Source organism: Poecilia reticulata, chromosome 14 (genome assembly GCF_904066995.2).
Source record: "Poecilia reticulata chromosome 14, P_reticulata-male-v2, whole genome shotgun sequence".
Classification (NCBI taxonomy): Eukaryota; Metazoa; Chordata; class Actinopteri; order Cyprinodontiformes; family Poeciliidae; genus Poecilia; species Poecilia reticulata.
This window is the reverse complement of record NC_088843.1, coordinates 16241125-16261028: the sequence shown is the minus strand read 5'-3', so window position 1 is coordinate 16261028 and position 19904 is coordinate 16241125. Positions and strand designations below refer to the sequence as shown.

The 19904-nt window shown below is 42.3% G+C and overlaps 1 protein-coding gene across 1 annotated transcript in view; it reads left to right on the top strand.

Moving 5' to 3' along the window:
- The first annotated feature begins 438 nt into the window (after nucleotides 1-438).
- Nucleotides 439-19904, top strand: part of rnf43 (ring finger protein 43) — a 100552-nt gene continuing 81086 nt past the window's right edge. The window contains exon 1 of the mRNA XM_008428115.3: nucleotides 439-1904. Coding sequence (XP_008426337.1) covers nucleotides 1695-1904 — 210 coding nt within the window. The 5' untranslated portion in view covers nucleotides 439-1694. The remainder of the gene's footprint in view (nucleotides 1905-19904) is intronic.

Sequence of the window (19904 nt, the reverse complement as noted above, 5' to 3'; positions counted from 1 at the left end):
CCATGTAAGGACACTAGGGGGAGCCGTTTAGCTTTTTGTTTTATTAGTTAGGATGGCGTGGGGCAGCTCCACCCTCAGCTTCTTTACGTGCTGCCTTCACGTGTAATTTGTAAACTGAAACTAAATGAACGCATTTATTTTTTTAGAAATAGATTTTTACATTTAGCATTTTTGCATCGTTTTGATAGGGTTCACATAAATATGTGAACATATAGTGCTCGATAGTTCCTCGGCTTTTCAAATAAGTACAACGTTACAGAAAATGTAACTTAAGTTTAGAGTATTACAATAATGACGTATGATTAATTACGCATAATCTCTTTAGACGACTCAGAATTAACTCTCTTTCAGCTTGTATTTATTCGTCATTAATTACTAAGTTTTTTTCTGCCATGGTTAAGTTTTGACAGAAATTTTTTTTTTTACGCTTTCACGTGAAGGCAGCAAAGCCTGCGAGCAGGTAGAGTGACAATGAGATCCCAGGGGAGCGACAGAGAGTCCCGGAGATAAACTTTTGAGACGGTGTCATAACTGTACACTCTGTCTCAGGACCCTAACGACGTGCAGCGGGGACTACATGGAGGCTGGACTACTATTCTTTCACACGTTTCGGGGTGTTTTTTTTCCCGTTTACTTGTTTGTAATTTTGATGAGCGATTCATTTTCCCCTGCGTGCTCTCAGGAGGGTCGGTTCTAATTTCTCAATGTGCTGCGGAGGCTCTCTGAAGTCGGGGGTAGGGAGGGGAAAGCCTGCCTCTTTTTCGTTTAATTAAGGAGCGACAGCAGAACGTCAGTTAATGGCAGGTTTACAGAAGCCGCTTCGGCGTCCGAACCAGTTTAGTTACAAAGTTATAAGCTCAGCAAGAAAACTGTCCGTTTGTTCCTGTTAATAATTAGATAGAACCGAGAACACAACCGAGCAGCTTCTTCGAGGATTACTTTTTCACAATTCCCCGGCTGTAAAACACATTGCACAACTTTTCGGCTTCGCGTTTTATCCGCCAGCATGGCTCCCAACTCTCCGGCGGCAACCTGTATCCCAGCCTTTGAAGTTCAAGCCGTGACTCTCGAGCGTTTTCGGTGGATTTATCCAGAAAATGCGGCGCCTACGGGACGGGCTCGCTTCTTCTGACACTTTCACCCAGCTCGTGTTTGCTCGCACAATGTGACTGAAAGACGCGGCGGAATTACGTCTTACTGCAATATAAAGCACAAGTCGGATACACGACCGGGATTCGAGCCAGCGGAGAGGGATAGCTACTCCAGTTCATCTCTAAGGAAAACAACCTGCGAGCGAGGAGATCTGAGGTTTTGGTGTGATGCAGAGCGGGGTTTTTGGAAATCAGTGCACGCTTCAGGTTCCTTCATGCTGCATTGGAGTTTCCACCTCTCACTTTAATAAACACTGGATGCAGGTTCATTTAGGCCTGCTAGATTCTCTACCATAACCTGCAGTGTTTTATATATATGTGTATATATTTTAACCCAGATGCTGAATGGAAGTTTAAGGAGTTCTAATGGAAGCCCTTCATCATTAACAGTTTGGATTATAGCTCATTTCTTCGGCAGGTAGTTTACTGAGGTAAAAAAAAAAAATAAAGAAAGAAGAAGTGGGACCTGTTCATATAGGCTAGGTTGATATTTCTGACAAAGTCCACCATGTGCGGCCGGGCACCGCCGCTCCAGCCGAGGCCATGACCGTCCCTCTGCGGCACCTCGCCGGGCTCTGGCCGTGGCTGCTCATGGCGGCCCTGCAGGTGGTGCTGGGCCAGCCGAGCATGGAATCGGGACTCCGAGCGGTCATCAACGTGACTCTGGTGAAGGATCCCACGGGGAAGCCCATCGTTCTGAAAGGGGAGTTCGTGGGAGGAAGTGCAGGCAATGCGCAAGGGAAGCTGAAGCAGGTAAGGAGTGATGCACTGGCCACTCTGTAAGACCTTACCTTTAATCTAATCAAGCCTCTGCACTTGATGTTTTAGTTTTATTGTTTTAGAAAATGCAACTTTGTAAAACTGTGCAAAGGTGCATTTGCTCCGTTGCTTTTTATTGCAAATCCATGAATTGCAACCACTATCTTAATGGACCAGGAACGTTCAAAAGTACTTTTTGAAAAATAGTTAATGTCTGAAAAAATGAGGGGAAGTGCATCTGAAACACGTATATTGAATATGGATATTGTGATTCCACCAAAGCATGCCTTTCACTGCCCCACCTCATTGAGACGGGATTTATTTCCTCCCCAACTCCACCTGTTTCTATCAGTTTACACATCATCAACTGTCTGATAATGATTTTCACACCTCCGCCGGTTTTTATAGCTGCAGTTTACAGTCATGCCCCAGCGAGTGTCAAATTAACTTTGGGTATTTGAATATGCATTTGAACTGTACTTTTTCCACTCCAGAGGATCTTAAAAAGAGATGCTTAGTTTTAATATGAGCAGGTTCAAGGTTACACATTTCATCATACAGCCTCCTAATATTACAGTAAATGTCCCAACACACGTTGAAGATGTCATAAAGATCCTGGCATGATTCTGGATTATTACCAGAAATGGCTTTGCTACCTGGCATAGTCCATACAATTCAAATAAGCTTACAGTTAGCATGCTTTATCCATTCCAAAATTAGTTTTTAGGTGTGTGAGGGATCACCGTCTTGTTGAAACACCATTTGACAAAAAGTATCCCCCCAGTTGAAAGTTTTTGTGTGTGTGTGTTTTATTTTACTTTATTTTGTGTTATTTTAAGAAATATCCAGAAACTATCAGAAACTATGAGGTGCTGATGAGGCATCAGTGTCCACAGCGACCAAAAAAAAAGAAGCGCCTTGCTTCTCGAAGAACTGACAATTTCCAGCTGCCTACATGGACAAGCCAAATGCTTTGTGAAGGGGGAAAAAAAATCAGGATTAGAAGAAAAACAGATTGAACTCGCAGGCTGCGAACACAGTGCCAACTAGCAAGCACAGCAGTAGTAGCATCATGCTGAGGGCCTCTTTCACTGATGCTGCTACTTCTGCGTTGCACAAACGACAGGAAGAAAGAAAACCTTCGATTCTTCTCCGTTACATCGTTTGAGTTTTGTTTTCCCGTTTCGGTGCTGCAATGGGAAAATTATCCCAGATGCACTTTTTAAAAAAAACTGACTTTGAAATTTATTGCTATCATTAAACTTCTGGATTAGTGTCAAATTACACATATTGAAACATTTAGGATCTAAATGTCCAAAATAATTAAATTAGCTATGCCATTTACGATCAGAACAGTTATCCAATATTCCAGCAGATTTATGCCTGCAGCTTGGCGAATAGGAAAGAAAAGAACAGTTCAAATACGTAATCAAAAGGCCACGATTCACATTAGATTCATGGATGATGAGTGTGAGTAAACATCTGACTGGAACTGTGTGTTCATTGCAGATTTCAGTGTCTCTGAGCTGCTTAATCACATCCCGACGTCCTACTCATTGTAGCTTGACAGACGATCAAAATTCCTTCACCAGAGCAGAGAGCAAACATTTCATTACACTCGGTTTGTTTTGATAATGTAAGAAACATGTCGGCTTGTGGTTGCCAAGTCCATCTTTTCCAATGTGACCACTTTGTTTTCGCATCAGCTATTTTTGGAATCTAATGTTTGTCTGATGCATTTAATATCGAGGTGTGGCACAAGGCTTTCAAAAAGCAGCTAATCATGTTGAGACCAATGAACGCCCTTTGTTTAGTTTTTTCCCCCCATTTTGATAAAAAAAAAAAATATTAGCCTTGAAAAATATGAAGTATTTACCTATTCAGTTTGCATATTTAGCATTCAGGAGCGGATTAAGCTATAAAGCTGGCCTGTGTGAATTTATTTACCGTCTCCAAAGGAACGGGACGACAGATAACAAGGTCCTGTAAGATCTCGTCTCTCCTCACTCACCAGGTGTGGGGCTACTTGTGAACGTTTAGCCAGATGCTTCAGTTTGCCGTAATTGATAAGGCTTCACGCGGCTTCGTCACGGAGAAAGCCCTGCGTTAGACACGGTTAAAAACCTCCCCTGTTTTTCCCTCTCCGGGTAAAGCTCATCTGACTGCCGAGTCTGTGTGAGATGTTGAAAGCGTGTTACAGATGCACATCACGGCGCTGCTCGGATCAAAGGCGCTTCCAGCTCTCTGGGATTTCCAGCTTACTTTAGTTTTTTCTTTTTCTTCACCCCACCAAACCTTGCAGAGTTTTGGAGATGAGTGTTTTTGTTTTTTGTTAAGGATAAATACAGGTTTATGTGGTTCACGTTTTGACACATAAGTAAAAGAAGTTTCTAGCTTTAAGATAACCGTTCTGATCTCTGCCACGCTCAGAATACCTGCGGCCTAAATCCTTCGTTTCCCTCCCTGCCTGACCTCGCAGGCGTAGTCAGATCATCGATTGCAGTTCTGTCTAAAACCAGAAAGGTAAACTTTATGCAGACCATCTCTTCTGAAAACTGTTCTCACAGTGCACAGAAGTGATGTTATGCTGCAGGATGCTTTTTGTTAGCACACCGACCTGTTTCAACAGGTCTTCTTCGGTTTTTTGCTTTTTTTTTTTTGGCTCTGCTGGCAGCTTTATATACCCGCTTTATGTTCTTGTCATTCATTGGAAGAAGCTGATAAAGGTTTGAAAGTTTGATGTAGAAATTCTCTGCGTGTTTTGATTCTCACTTGTAATCTGTCTTCGGCATTAACCACATGGTAATTAATCGTCATGGGTTCCATATCTGATCAAAGATATGAATATAAATATTCAGCAGATGTGTTTTTCCTGGAGAAGTTCAAGATCTGAGTTTTGGGTTCAAATGCTGACGTCTGGTTCATCTCTGTGCTTCCTTAAACTTCGGGTTAAAAACACATAATAGCTAACCGTAGGTCTTAGTCACTCAGTGACAGCACCCACACAAAGAGTGTTATTCTTACCACATCCTGTTTAGCGTTTTAAGTGTGGCGCTGATGGGATTCTGACTTTCCGACCGACCGGTCACCAGCCAGGTCAATCAAGCCAGCTGATTTGACAGTGCATCTCAAATTTTTAACGGGTTTCCAACATATTATAACCAAAAGTAGGACGGTTAATAGGTTATCTTTTGGCCTAGTTAGTTTTCTGCTATGGCATTTCCTTTAAAAATGTTAAATGGAAGTATCGTGAATTTTCCAAACACTTGATTATAGCAGTTATTACATAAATGCTAAGTATATAACAAGTATGACCTACAGGAGAATTGACCTCGTAATTTAACGTCTTTAAAATCTCCTGCTCTTTCTGAAACCACAGGAAATCATCGCAGCATCGCTCCTCTGTTTACCCTTAAAAACGTTTTTACCAGCGTTGCGCTGATGTGTTGTCACACCAGCTGTTTGCTGGTTGACTAGTCTGAAGGAGCTGAGTGGGGAAGTCGCTCTGAGGAGGAGCGCCGTCCTCGAATGTGGCGTTGGGTTCATCCAGGTGCTTTTGCACAGCTGAATGGTTGCCATGGAGATTAAACAATTTCTCAAACATGCTTGAACGAATCAAAGCAACACTCCAGGTACAATTTTGATGAGGGGGAATACATTCTAACATGATGTAGAGCTCAGAAAGAGTTGATTTTTACATAACACTGCCCCTGTAATCATACTGGCTAACATGAGGGGGCCAAACATGTACCACCGGGGGACAGAGGAAGTTCACAGCTTTCTTCAGCGTATCCAAGTCATGCGACTTCACTTTGGTACGTAACTCCCTCTGATCTTTTAAAGCGCAGTCTTCCTGGACGTATGCCCTGTCCGCTGAATGGAAACGTTCATTGGACCCCTGGCTGGGTTCTGGCCAGCACTATTTGGACAAACACTAGTGCAGAGGAATTCCTCTCTCTGTCTCACTTTCTTTCTTTCTTTCTTTCTTTCTTTCTTTCTTTCTTTCTTTCTTTCTTTCTTTCTTTCTTTCTTTCTTTCTTTCTTTCTTTCTTTCTTTCTTTCTCTCTCTCTCTCTCTCTCTCTCTCTCTCTCTCTCTCTCTCTCTCTCTCTGTCTCTCTCTCTCTCTCGCCCTCTCCTTTCCAAAATGGAGCTCGGTGATGAGAGGAGAGGTCCCAGAACTTGGGAGATAACGGTCGGAGGTTTCCTTCGGGTCTCTGCGGGGAGAAGGAGATGGACTTTATCCTCCTTAACAGGCACCGAGCCCAATTACAGAGCATCATTAAAGCTCCACCTATTTCCACTTAAAACCATCTTGACTTTCTATTTTCCCCTTCTCACTGTGGCATTTTTGGCTCTTTGTTCCTTATGCCATGTTGCCCCCATGAGAGCTCCCTCAGATTCATCAGCTATAATTAAGGCAGGCCACCAGTTAACTCTGCACCACTTCACATTCCTCGCCCCCTCCTCCCCCTACGTCCCTTTCCCAGTTTCCTAAAAGGCACTGAATGTTTCCCCCTCACCTCCCTCTTCCTCTCTCTCTCTCTCTCTTTCTCTCTCTCTCTCTATCTCTCACTGAGTCCCCCTGGCTGTCCGGGGCCGCTATCTCCACGGCGCCCTCACCCCGGGCCCTCGGCGCAGCCGTTTGGGAACGAGGGATGGGAGGGCGGAGCGGGCGCTGAGGGACAACATCAAAGCTTGACCAGTTCCGAACGTGAGCTGGGATGATTAAAAGCTGAGTCTGTTTACACTGGGCTTCCCATTCGAGCCCTCTCTCCCCCCTCCCTTTGGACTTCCTGTCCATACTTCCTATCTCCCTGGATGAGATAACAGCCTGTCCAGGGCTCCTTAAGGCTCCTTGCCACTTAACGTTGCAGGAGCTGTCATAATGCATAGTTAGTTCTACTAATATGTCAAAAATGTATGGAGCCGTAAAGTTTATCAAGCTTGTGTGCAGTGTCTTGAAAAAGTACTCACACCCCTTAAACATTTCCACATCTTCTCACACTACAACCGAAAACTTTGATGTATTTTTACTGGGTGTTTCAAAAGGTAGTTTGTTATTGTGAACCAGAAAAAAATGGTAAAAAAATAATGGGACAAGTCAACAGCTATTTAGATTTTTTTTATTATTTTTTTAAATGCATCAATTTCCTTTATTGCAAAATAGTAGACAAGATATCACTTGCTAGAAGTGCTAATGTGCTTTATGATGGCATGAACCTTAGAATCAGTTGAACAAGTAATTAGAAAACAGGTTTCTTAACTGTGTTAACAAGGTTCGGGCGCATGCCAGATTAGCAATACCCCCAATTACTTTCTGTGTTTCTGTTATCGGCTGGTTCAGCAGGTTTCTGATAGCAGTGTGATATTCCTTTCATTATTGGTCATACATGTCAGTATGAGCTACCATGGATTGGTTTTAGATCAAAGCATGTTACAGCGTTCAAATGGTTCAGTCAAAGTCCAGGCTCTGAGAATCTGTGGCGAGACTTGAAAACTGGTCTTCACCGACACTCTCAATCCAAACTAACTTAAAAAATAGTTTAAAGTAGAGACTCTTTTTGCTTTAAAATCATGCATATTTTTCCTTCCGCTTCAACATTCTAAACAACTTTTTCTCAGTCTATATCTGTCACATAACTCCTTGGTGTAATTCATTGAAGTTTGTATTATAATGAGACTAAATGTGGAAAAGTTGAAGGGGTATGAATAGTCCTGAAAGACACTCTGAGTGCTTACATTGTTTTTATTTCATGCCAAGCATTAGTCAGCATATTTATTGTTTCGCATAATATAAATTTCATGCGAGCCAACTATTTATTTATTTTTTTCTTGATCTGTTCACTACCAGGAAAGAGCCTCAGGTGAGCCTCCAGTGTCATTGGAGGTCTCCAGTCTGGGTTTTACACATTCAGACTTCTCCTGGCTCTGCTGATATGAGAGCCATATGAGACTCAAATATAAATATGCCTCTTGGCGAATCTGGCAGTCGAGTAAAGGAACAAGCAAAATCGTCCTAAGCTCACAATTTCCTCCTTGCTTTCGCCACAGCGCCTTATGATTTTTGTGTTATTAACTGGTATTTTTGTAGAAGGGGAGACCATTCAGGAACAGCTTAGCTATTACTCGATAACATAAGGGATGAAAGAAGTGATTATTTACCCCTCCAACCCCTGTTCGGTCCATTTAGCAATGCTAGCCTCTCCTTCCTGCAGAAAGAGCTCAGTTCTATCGTGCGTCTGGCTTCATGCCATGACCAGACCCCTACGTGTGTCCAGGCAATCAGACAGGCCGCCTCTAATGGTTTCTCCTTAGCAGGGATCTGACAAAACAGAGCCCTGCAACACAGGAAGTCGGGGCTGCCGCTGTCCTGTCCACCGTTTTCTACGAGAGACGGCTGATGAGACGCGTCCAAGGACGGCGGGAAGAAGAAGGGAGGAAATCGGCAGATGTCTCAGTCCTCCCAGTCCCCTTCTTTTTTTAGCCATTAGGCTGCGTCTGGAATTTTTGAATGTTACACAACGCATTTTTGTCTCTCTTTCATAGCACTCCATGTGCAAATAACCAAGAAAGCTGTCTGCTTCTTCACTCTATCACTGTCACTCACGGAACCACTCCCTCACACATCTGCAAAACAAAGTCCCATGCTAAATTTGATATCTTTTTATAGTACAGAAACACGCAGACAGGCACATAGTAGTTGAGTGCTGTACGGTGAAGCCATTACTACCGTGCTTATCAGGGAACTGGCCCACAGGGCGGAAAAAGAAACAAACGGCGTCTCTCTCTCATCTCTTTCTTCCCTCGAACACGTACGCCGTGGGTCCCTTTGGGGAACTGCTGGCACACCGAGGGAGCCGCGAATGCACGCAGCCCTTTTGAGTCTCGCCTTCATCTCACCGCGCTTCCGTTGCAGTGGAGGAAGGTGACTCACCACCATCTTTGAAAGCACACAGGCGCACATTCACACAAGCGTATGGTCGTTTTCCTTGAATGGTAGATTGGGGACCGGTCAGGGAAGACGTGCTCTCGGGGTCGGTGGCGGTTTTACCGCCTCTCCTACAGCCGTTTGGAGTTTGTCGCTCCAGCTTGAGTCGAGGGAAGCACCTGTCGCTTTCCAGCTGAAACCGATCCACTGAGAGCACAGAGGAGAGGCTGCTGATCCATCGTGGGCACGGAGGCCAAGCCGTCCTCTCTCTCTGGAGGGGATCAAGGCCACATTTATAGAGATTTACAGAGAACCGTGTTGCACGCATGACAGTTGTACCACCCCTCACGAGAATTCACGAGCCGCCGACGAGAAGGGTCAACTTCATCTGTGTCTGCGCAAAGCAAAAGGTCACGATCGGTAGAACGAGCTTTAGAGTTGCTTTGGAGTTTTATCACTAAAACTATTTATAAATTAAGAGATAGTTCTTGCATCCCCATGCCTATCGTACGTTGTCCTGTAATACAAAAAGACAACTCACATGCTCCTTGAACTTTTTTCAGTTTTGCCATATGACAGCCACAAAGTTCAGTGTCTCTTTGTAGGACGTTAGAGGACAAACCAACACAAACTACGATGTAATTGTGAGATTGAAGGAGATGATAAACGATTTTCAGTTTTTTTGCCAAATAAATGCTGACATAGCAAATAACTGCTAGAAAAGACATTAGTCGTCAGTACCATCTACTTTGGTATACCTAGATAAAATCCTTTGCAACCAACTATATTCTCAAGTCACCCAGTTTGCAATTTATTCTCAGTATAAATACAGTTGTTTTGAAAAACAGCAGCATTATGAAGAGGAAACGCAGCAAACGTGAAAAAAGATGCTCTGGACAAATTCAGCTCAATTTAAAAAAATACTTAATTTTTCCCAAAGGGAAATTAAACGCTCTCATAAGTCACTGCTAATCCACCTCATTTGCTTTTGCCACTCCTCTTTCCTCTTTAAAGCTGTGTATGGTTGGAAAGTCGGGCAGAGAGACGCTGGAGTTGGGGATGTGATCGTTATCCATTATGATGGATTAGAGAGATGGTTTAAGCTTCCCTGTCTGCATCTGAAGCCTCTTTTTCAACTCTTCTGGCATCTGGGGTTGCAGCAAGGGTGTTATTTGAGCTCTTGATATGCTCATCAGTGGCTTACACTTGTAAAAACAATACTTTGTTGCCATGGTTGCGCATCTTTGCAAAATGTCGGAGAGTAAAACTTTTTCCTAAAAAGTTCAATGTCTCAACCAAAAAAAAACAGATGAACTAAAATCTACATGCTACCACTATGGACAGGGCAATTCCGATGTTTTTGGCCTACTTGCAAACATTTTTGTGTTTTGTGGAAAACTAACACCACACATAATCACACCCCTACCTCTCTGTAAAACATGGCAGTGGCAAAATCATGCTCCTCTCACTCAGACGGGTCCAGGAAGCTGGTCAGAGTTTATAAGAAGATGGATGATGCTAAATACAGGGCGATCCTAGGAGAAAACCTGTTAGGGGCTTGCAAAAGACTTGTAGCAGAGCAGAGTTTCACCCTGAAGCGGACAACAGCCCTAAACATGCAGACAAAGCTGCAATAAAATAGTTTACATGGACATGTGTTAAAATAACCCAAAGTCCAGACCTAAATCCAGTTAAGAAGCTTTAGAAAGTCTTTAAATTTGCTGTTCACTGACATTAGCTTCGCTTCCATCCAACTGGTCATGTGAATTTTTGGTGAGCTTTTAAAATGACGCAGAAAAGAAGAAAAGGGGAGAATTAGGCTTGTTTCCATCTACCGGTTTGGAGCAAGTCAGCCAGGCTACGCAGTGGGTAACTTTGCTAACCCAAGAATTTTAACCCCACAAGATGTAAAGGTGCAAAGTAGCATGAACCGCACATCTCGGAAAAATGGAGCGAGTCCTCCACCCAAGCTAGAGGTTTGGATTTAGGAAGTTTTTGGGGATTTCATGTCTCTGTTAAGGCCCACCAGTCGATGGGAGCGTTTGCTACGTCAGTATTTATTCTGTAAGTGCGTTTCCATCTGCCCTTTAGCGTATTTTCAGAAAAGCTAAAAAAAAACACCTCAACTGAGCGTAAAAACTTTTTTTTTGTGTGAAAATTTTAGGACGTTTTTTTCAAATTTCGCAGTTTCCATCAAGTTTTGTAATGTGATCATTCAAAATGCACATAAGAAACACTGCTAACGCTGAGTCACATCTCCACAGAGTTAACTGGAGCCACATTAGAAGGTATTATGAGTTCAGTCGTCAGTGAGCCGCATCAAAACAGACAGTAAATGTGCTGATGATGACCTTTGCAGTTCAATGGATACTGCAAGCATGCAGAATGTTACTCTTGACTGAATAGTATTGTAATTCTTAAGTTGGTTACAATCACGATCATTTTGCACACCGATGCGATAGAGATGAAATGTAGTTCTATTTTACTGCAGTGAAAAATCCTTGGTTTTCTCGCATATATGTGGCGTTGATTTGATTAACTGTAGACAGGAACTCAGTCTTTACCTAAGGACTAACTTTTGAAATCTCAGAAATGTATTGGGGGAAGAAACTTTGATCAGGACATCCCCCGGTTAATGTTTTGGCCCTTTCGGCCACGACGTCTGCCAGTAACAACTTCTAAGAGCAGACCTCTCTGTTCCCGGCGACATCAAAGGCTCAGAAGCCTCTATGCAATTTTTCATTTCGCTGCCTGTGTTGTTCCTCTTCATCCTAGCAGAGCAGCTTCGAATTCCCTCCCCCGCTCACCTCCTTTCCTCTCCTCTCCTAACCAGCCCTCTCTTGTTTCTTGACAGCTCTTTAAAATGGTTGTAATTCATTGCATGTGCTTCAGTTTCAAGGACAGAAACGGCCGCACACTCTCAAAAGGCAGGAAGCTCTTCGTTTGCCGAGAACTTGGAGGAAAAGAGTCATCACCACCGCCACAGATAAATGCTATCTGACAAACACCCTCCCTCTCCCAGGCTCCCTGTGGCTCCTTTAGTCACTTGCTCAGACATTTTTTTTTTTTTTTTTTACTATAGCTTTGTGCTCATCTCTTTGGTAAATACAGCCTCTAAGTACCTCCCAAAGCGAAGCAGTCTCATTCAGAGTTGTTTGGGTTCCGTACGACAAAACTATTTGCGCAGCATGTTTATGAAGGACAGATTTACAGCTGCAAAGCTGCAGAGCAACATCGTTAAAAAGGCAGCAGCGTCTGCAGGAAGCAAAAGAGCAAGAAAGGAGCGCGTTTTTTTTTCTTTCTTTTTCTTTTTTACTTTGCCGCTTGAACGCTTGGCTCAATGATCCAAAGGGTGAAGAGCTTTCACCTGTGTGACGGTCCCTTTTTTTTTTCTTTTTTTCCCTTTTCTTTTTTTTTTACTATTTATGTGTGTGCAGGCATGAATGAGTCTCTGCAAGTGTGTCCAAAGTGTGTTTGAGTGCATAAGGGGTGGAGCTCCCGTACTGAGATCATTTACCAAACTCTATTAAGCAAGATCAAAGAGACTTAGATCTTTCAGTGCTGCATGACTACAAAAGCCATATTGTAACCCCAGATTAAGGGAGATAACACTGCTGACAAAAAATGTTCTATGTCTCTGAGAGTCACATGGTCACTTCCAAACAACAAACAGCATGTCCCAGCTCTGACCTTCTTCCCCCCTTTATTTTAAGAAATGCTTCAGTGTTTTTTTGCTAATAATCTCTGTGCCACAACGTTCATTTACTGTGTGAACAAAACGGAGCACAGATGTAGGGCTTCGTCATGACGAACAAGCTGAACAGGTTGGTTTTGATACAACCAAATAAACTGCTTTTGATTTTGTCCTTTCCACAGTTTAATAAACACACGATCACTTTCGCAGACAAAAGGCCACAGACCACCCCATGTCGGTCAGGGCCACGACTGTTGTCAGGTGGAAGTCCAAGCAGCTGGCGTATCTGTTCACAGTGCAGCTATAAACAAAGACGATATGAGGACCGCGCAGTGCCAACCCCGGCGACAGATTGTGTTTCGTGTGCCTGCTCGATCATAAAAGACACCTCGTGTTTGGCCTGTCGAGCGGTTTCGTGTAAACGTGTGGCTGACGCAGGAAGAAAAACTGTTATGTTTGTGAGACCAAACATGTCCACTTTTGATAAAAAGCAGACAAACTTGGCTGTGTGTCTTTAGTTTTTAGGGTTGCAGTTTTTTCCATCAACTCTGACCTCAAATTTTGACGTGGCTGCCACAGACAGAAATACAGGGATAAATAGTGGAATAAACTGCTTATGTGCTTTTTCTTTTTTTTTGCTGCTTTGCGTCTTGCAGGTTTTCTACTAAACAACGTCTGTTGATGGACAATCATACAGTATTTGAATGGATTCTGCTTAACTTGCTCATATGGCCAAAAGCATTTCAGTTAAGACAGGCTAACTAGTCAGTTAGCAGTATGAGCTAACTGTTAGTGGTTAGCAGCACTGAAGTTAGCATCTTGTTTTGGGTTTAGTTTTGGGTTCATATAATGAAAACATTATATGGATGCGTCTACACTGAACCCACAGAGTTAGATTCCTGAAACCCGTATTCTACTTGTGTAAACACAAGAAAGGACAATTTTATTTATTTCTATTTTATTTACTCTGATTATTTCACAGTGAACACTGATTCTTTGTACAGTTTATGATTTGTGAAACCTGTTTGTTAAAACAAAAAAAGGGGGGGGATTGTTAGTTTCACCAAAATGATCAGGGAAGTCATGTCTGATCTCGTCTGCTGGATGTATCTTTACACCGGCGCTTTAGGGTTGGGCGCCATGTCATTCCCCATCTGAGTTCAGACTTTTGATGTAAATGGGATTGGGCATGTGTCAGTGAACTGGGATGAATTAAATACATTTAAAATTGACGCCGGTAATGAATACCCTCATTTTTAAGATTAGCATCAATTCAGAACAGGAGACAACAAAAAAATAAAATGCTGCAGTGGATCCACGCCAGTTCGCAGTTCAGCATTCAAGGATTCACCTATTCGCGGGTTTTTCCGTGGAAGATAACGCCATAATATTTGTGGAAGATTTGCTAATTTATGTATTTTTTTTTAGTAGAGCAAACCTAATATATTCTGGAAAAAATGCACGATATGTGTGTTTTTTCTAGGCACAATGCTAATTCACGTGCTGCTGGCTGCCAGTCCACGAACGGGATCCGTTTTTGTTGCCATTGATTAGCTGCAGTGCTAAGAGCGGCAATGAACAAGACTGTGGCACCTAAAAGCAGAAACATCAGGACACAGAAAGAAACGGAGAATAAAATGTTACAGTGGATAGAGGACAACAAATTCAACATTTAGTTGGTAAAAGGTTTTAAAATTGCAAAAAGTCAAATTAAATTTTATCAAAAAAAAAAATTATGAAATTCCTCTGTTTTTGAAATTTCAAAATGCATTAATTTCAGAATGAAAAATGTTTCTTTTTTAAATCTTTAATTTGACCAAAAACAAATCCGTTTTTACACTTTAAAAGCAATCACACTCTAAATGCCTACTGCTAACACAAAATTAGCATATTAGCATGTTTTTGCCTGAATGGAAAATAAAATAAAGTAATTTTTTTAAAGGCGAGGTAATATATTTGAGCATGACTGCACAGGATCTAAGAATAAATAACTGCTGGATGTATTTTGAAGGAATAATTGTGAAATATTTAGCCATGAAACAAATTTAGCTTTAGATTAATAGTGGTTTATAACACCTTCTCTAGTCCAATTCAAAGCTCACGTTCATGACGTAATCGTTCAATCGAGTTCTTCAAAGAATCAAAAACAGAAAGAGTCAAATGGAGAGAAGTGAGGGTAAAAAGCAAGAATGTACCTCGATCTGGCTTTTCTTGATGGAAATCACAGATGTCTGTCGTATGATTATAGTTCATTCTTCTACAGAATCCTAATACATAAAACATTCAGCTTTTAAAATATTCGGCTGTTAAAAGGGAGGTAATGCCAGCCGTCCCCTCTGATGATTGCGCCTTGACAGAGAGAGAGATTGATGGCTGCAGATCGAGTCTCATGGCTGCCAGATGATGATGGATGTCTTACTCAGGAAAAAAAACAAAAAAAAAAACAAAGTCCCTGCCGTTGTGTTCGCCGAAGGCATTTCGTGTCTGATAGTGTGAAGCTGATGTGCTAATTTCTGAAGACAGTTTTCTTCTTGTTCATCAGGGAGCTCCACGAAAGGCGTCGAGACAAAATGTCCCACCTGACTTGCCTTTGGAAAGTAGTGTAACATTGGGGGGGCTCACCTTGTTTAGAGGAACCAGATATGATCCGTTTGTTTTTGTTTTTACTTTTTGTCTAGGAAGCCATGTTCCTTTTACACAGGACATTTGATTTTCCATATGTAAGACGTGAACTTAAGTGAAGTCTAGTTTATTTCTGTAGCACATTTCAGCAGTTCAAAGTGCTTTACATCATAAAAGCATAATATAGTAGCCAATTATTAAACAAGCAATAAACAAATTAAAAGTCATCAAGCAAATATACATCAACTATATTGATCCATGTTTGTTTTATGAATCAAGGACAGCTCTACACCCTCCAAACCCTTGATTTAAAGGCTAATTTTAATATACTCAGTGTTTCAGCAGTTTTGCAGTTTTTTTGGAAATTTGTTCCAGCACAAAAACTGAATGCTGTTTTAGGGTTGTTGCTTAGCCGTTACCAAGAGTAGTTAGCCGTGTTAAAACACCAGTTCTCTAGGAGAATGTAGTCTTATCTTAACTTAGGGTTTACGAAAAAAAGCTCCCAGGATCCTTAAAGTCAAGATGTTTAAAGTGCAAACATGTCAAGCAAAGTCTTTGCTGTAATTGTTTCATCCTTTCCATTGTCTTCTGAAACTCTTGCTCTCTTTTGCAGCCTGAGAGAAACGCAGGATTGTATCGACATGTCTTAGAAAATACAATTTTCCTTTGCAAATAGTTTGTTACAATGTTCTATTTTTCTGTTACTTTATTTTTTTAAACACATTCATTTTAAAAATTGCCAACTTTTTCTTTTTGTTTTCTTTTTACCTAGTAGTAGCTTCAACGCTGAAGGCGAGGTTTGGTGGATTCATTCATAATTGGAAAAAGATGATATTTTGATTGTACAGTTGTTGCTCAGTCAGCTGAAAGTCATTTGACTCCGGTCAGTCTCCAGATGATTTCTCAATAGATAGTGAAATCTAAAGGTCAGTTACATAAAAAAAAAAAATGTTAACATCTTTTTTTAAAATTTTGCATTTTGCTACTTACAACCACAGTATAGCCACTTCTACAGGTGCCAAGCTGGGACCTTGTTGCTCCGATAAACAACTCAAGTCTTAACTCGACTGCAGCGTTCTGACTGAGGACTGTGTATCTCTGAGGCCTTTCCCAATTGGCCATGACCTCCCGACTGGCTGCCCCTAATTAGAGCCAGTCCTTCACAGTGCCCCCCTCTCGTGTCCAAAGTAAATGCCTTGGCACCCAACAGGAATGCTGATAGATTGCCGTTTAGGGTGCCTCGAATGCAGCTCTCTCGTGTAACCCGCTGGAGTCTGCTGCATGCAAAACTCAACCATCAACCAGTCACCACATGATGCAACATGCAAGACATTGTGTTTAAAAATTCGCATTTGTTATCTTGAGGTATTTCAAGCCATGTTGATCTTTCAACCATGCACTATTCTCTCGAAATGCCCTTGACCACAGAGCGGGGACCTGATAGTTGCTGGCATGGCTTCCACAAGCCGGTTATATAACCAGTGCATGCACAATGCTCTCCAACACAAAGCTTCCTGCAGCCATAAAGTGAAAAAGCAGATCTTTGCCGTTTCAGTGTAAGCTGCCCTCTGCGCACAGCGGTCGACTGAGATCAAGCAGGCTGATCAAAAGGCAGCTCTTATTGGAGAGAAGTAGGCCAGGATGTTTCATCAGGGTCATTCTCCTGATAACTCTCCTTTGTTGGAGCTGCTCCAAAGCAACAAAACAGAAAGAAAAGACTTGTACCTTGACGGCTGACAGAGGAGGCTTTTTTAGCGTCAGAATGGCTCGTTTTCTACTTTGAGACGGCTCCAGCAGTCGGGCCTCGTTCCCTTCAAAGGCTGCTATTTTAACCCCCGTTGATTGCAGAGCGGGAGCGGAACGGAGCATGGCGTCGCTCTTTGTTCTGGGCCCTAGGTTGAGGCTAGCGCCGCATTCACGCTATACAGCGTCCCCCACACCCCCTTCCCGAAAGCCAGATCTGAGGACCAAAGCAGAGCCGTGTGCGGTTTGGTGTTTGGTCTGCTTCGCTCTGAGATTAGCAACAGGTCGGCAGAGGATCGGCGTAATGACACGTCTGCCGCTCTCCGAGTCCTTGGACCGTCTGAGGCGTCGGGCCGAAAGCAAGGCATGCACCTTCGCACAGAAACATCGAACCTCCGCCGACTTGTCTTCTGTTGGGGCGGGGGAACCCTGACCATGACAAATCACCAGCAGACAGATAAACGCAGAGCCTGCCAGAATCGGTGTAACACTGCTAATCTATGTCAAATGAGATGTGATTTGGTAAGCCACTAATTGTCTTGGAAACACAGATGACATAAAAAGCACCAGTCATGTCTTTTTTTTGCCCGTGTTGAGAGATTGAGGAAAAAAAAGAAGGTTCTTTTTTTGTTTTCTTTCTTTTGTGGAGCAAAGCAACGTCTACATCCACCTCTGCTGCAGCCGAAACTTGAAATGTAAATTCTGCAGCATGCAAAATGAGACGTTAATGTAATCTCATTTTTAAAAGACTATTTCCACCTCTACAAGGGGATATAAAGATAAGTTAGTGGTGGCCATCTTTTTCTCTGTGTCCCACATGAGTGAGCAGCATGTGTTCAGAAAGCTGCAGTCCAAATGTGAAAGCTGAACGAAGGGCCGAGTCTTCAAGTGCAATGTCGGTCCTAACTGAGAGAGATAAGGCGGGTAGATCAGGCTGTGATGCAGAACATGGGGGGAAGTGAGGATAAGGGGGCGTAAGGTGTGTGTGTGTGTGTGTGCGTGCATGTGTGTGTGTGTGGGGTGTAACAGCACATCTGTCTGCTGCAGTTCTCTGACCTACCTCCACGCCGCTGACTTCCACTGTTTGTCCACCCGGTTAACTATTACCACCAGGCTTGTGTACCTTGGCTGCAGCCCAGTGCTCTTACACATACTGTGGGCCATTATCAAAGAAGACCTGCATTACAAGCCTTGGAGTACATCCAAAAAAAAAAAAAAAAGAACTACAGAAACACTGTGTGCTTCATAAGCGATCTGAAGACTGCAGTACTGCCTCAAAACTTCCACCTGTCTTGGTTCCCCGGCTCTTACGCAGTTATTTCCCTTTTCCAAGCTAAACCCTCCACCTTACCTCTTCTCCCTGCATTAGCATGCGTATGCTGCCGCCGCAACTGTTCATACTTCGCCCACTCCGGTCGTCTTTGTATTATCCCTCTTGTGTTTGCACTTGGAACTTCTGCAGATGTAGTTTGACAAATCTTTCCCTTGTCGATTTTCTGTGATCAATAACCAGTCAACAAAGATAACACGATTACAGAGTTCGACCCTTTGATTGGTCAGATTTCCTCTTGATCGAGCTCTGCCGTGTCAATTATTGATTTTATTTATTCTTTATTAAATAGCTTTTAGGAATTAACTCCCCATTTTCAGTCTTGAAATGGTTAAATAATTGCATAATGCGATCAAATTAAGGACATCCTCTTTGATGCATTAATAAATAGACGCACAGCTCTTATGAAATTGGTCAAACTCAGGATTAGCAGGTGAGATCTGGATTTTTCACACAAAGTTATGTGTTAGCACAGTTAGTTATGTGCTCTAAAGTCTTTGCTTGTTCAATTAGTTTTGCTTCATTTGCCCAAAAAAAAAACTAATTATCAGCAATGTATATGAAGAAGCCACTCTGATGCCTCTATATTGTGGTTTAGGTACTGCAGGCTGGATAGGAAGCAAAAAGGAAGTGGAAGTCGTCACACCTCCCCTTGCTGGGTTTTGGTTTTTACCATGAATGCTTCTGTTATTGAATTTTGGCCGAGAATAATAGCACTTTAAATGTTGTTACAGTTTTATTTAGTTTTAACAGCCAAACACTGAGGCCTTATTTAATGCGCTGCAGGCACTCCAGCGTTGCCTTCTGAACAGCCCTCTCTGTTTGCTGTGAGACCTCCTGATTTACACACCAAGCAGCAATTTGATTATAAACCCTGAACACTGATAAAGCAAAAAAGGAAAACGACTTCAACGGAAGGAAACAAAGTGCTGATTACTATGGAAACATGGATACTACACAAAGAAGTGGGGTCTGCTTATTTGACGTTTAATTATCACTGCCCCTTTAAAGCTAGAAAAGGTCTAAAGGAAATTAATCAAACACTGATTAAATACTTGCAGTGCTAAGGTGTTGCTGACTCTGTAAAAATGGTTCTCTCTTTCTCAGTACTAACTCTTAGGCGGTTGAAATAAATCATCAGGAGACCAGCGTGTAATTAGCATTTCATGGGCGCCATCTTTCAGACACTTGGGTTAGTTGTATGTGTTGCCAGGTGGCGTTTATAAATCCTGTTAGGAGCAACACGTAACGACCAGCTCTCATTTTAACTTCCAATAGAAGGTCAAAAAGTCAGGTTGGGATTCTAAACATGTCTTGTTTTTTAAAAAAAAATAGCTGGAAATGAAGTTGCTGATATTCGAACTACTTGTTGCAAGGATAACAAGACAAATACAGGAATTTGTGTTGCTAACCTGTCGCCCCGGACTCCAGCGCGCTACAGCAGTTATTTTAAAAGACTGATTTTTTTTACTCAAATGGCAAAGTAATCCAGACCCATTTTGTGCTGCAGCAAGTTTGGAATCGCTGTCAAATTAATATAATCATAGAGAAATTAATTAGCAACTAGAGAATGATATTATTTAGGTGTGTATAAATTCATTTTAGTTTTCCAATAATTTAAAAGGCGCCGTTTGGCATCTCTATCGCGCCGTCTCCATCGTAGAGTTTCACTCTAG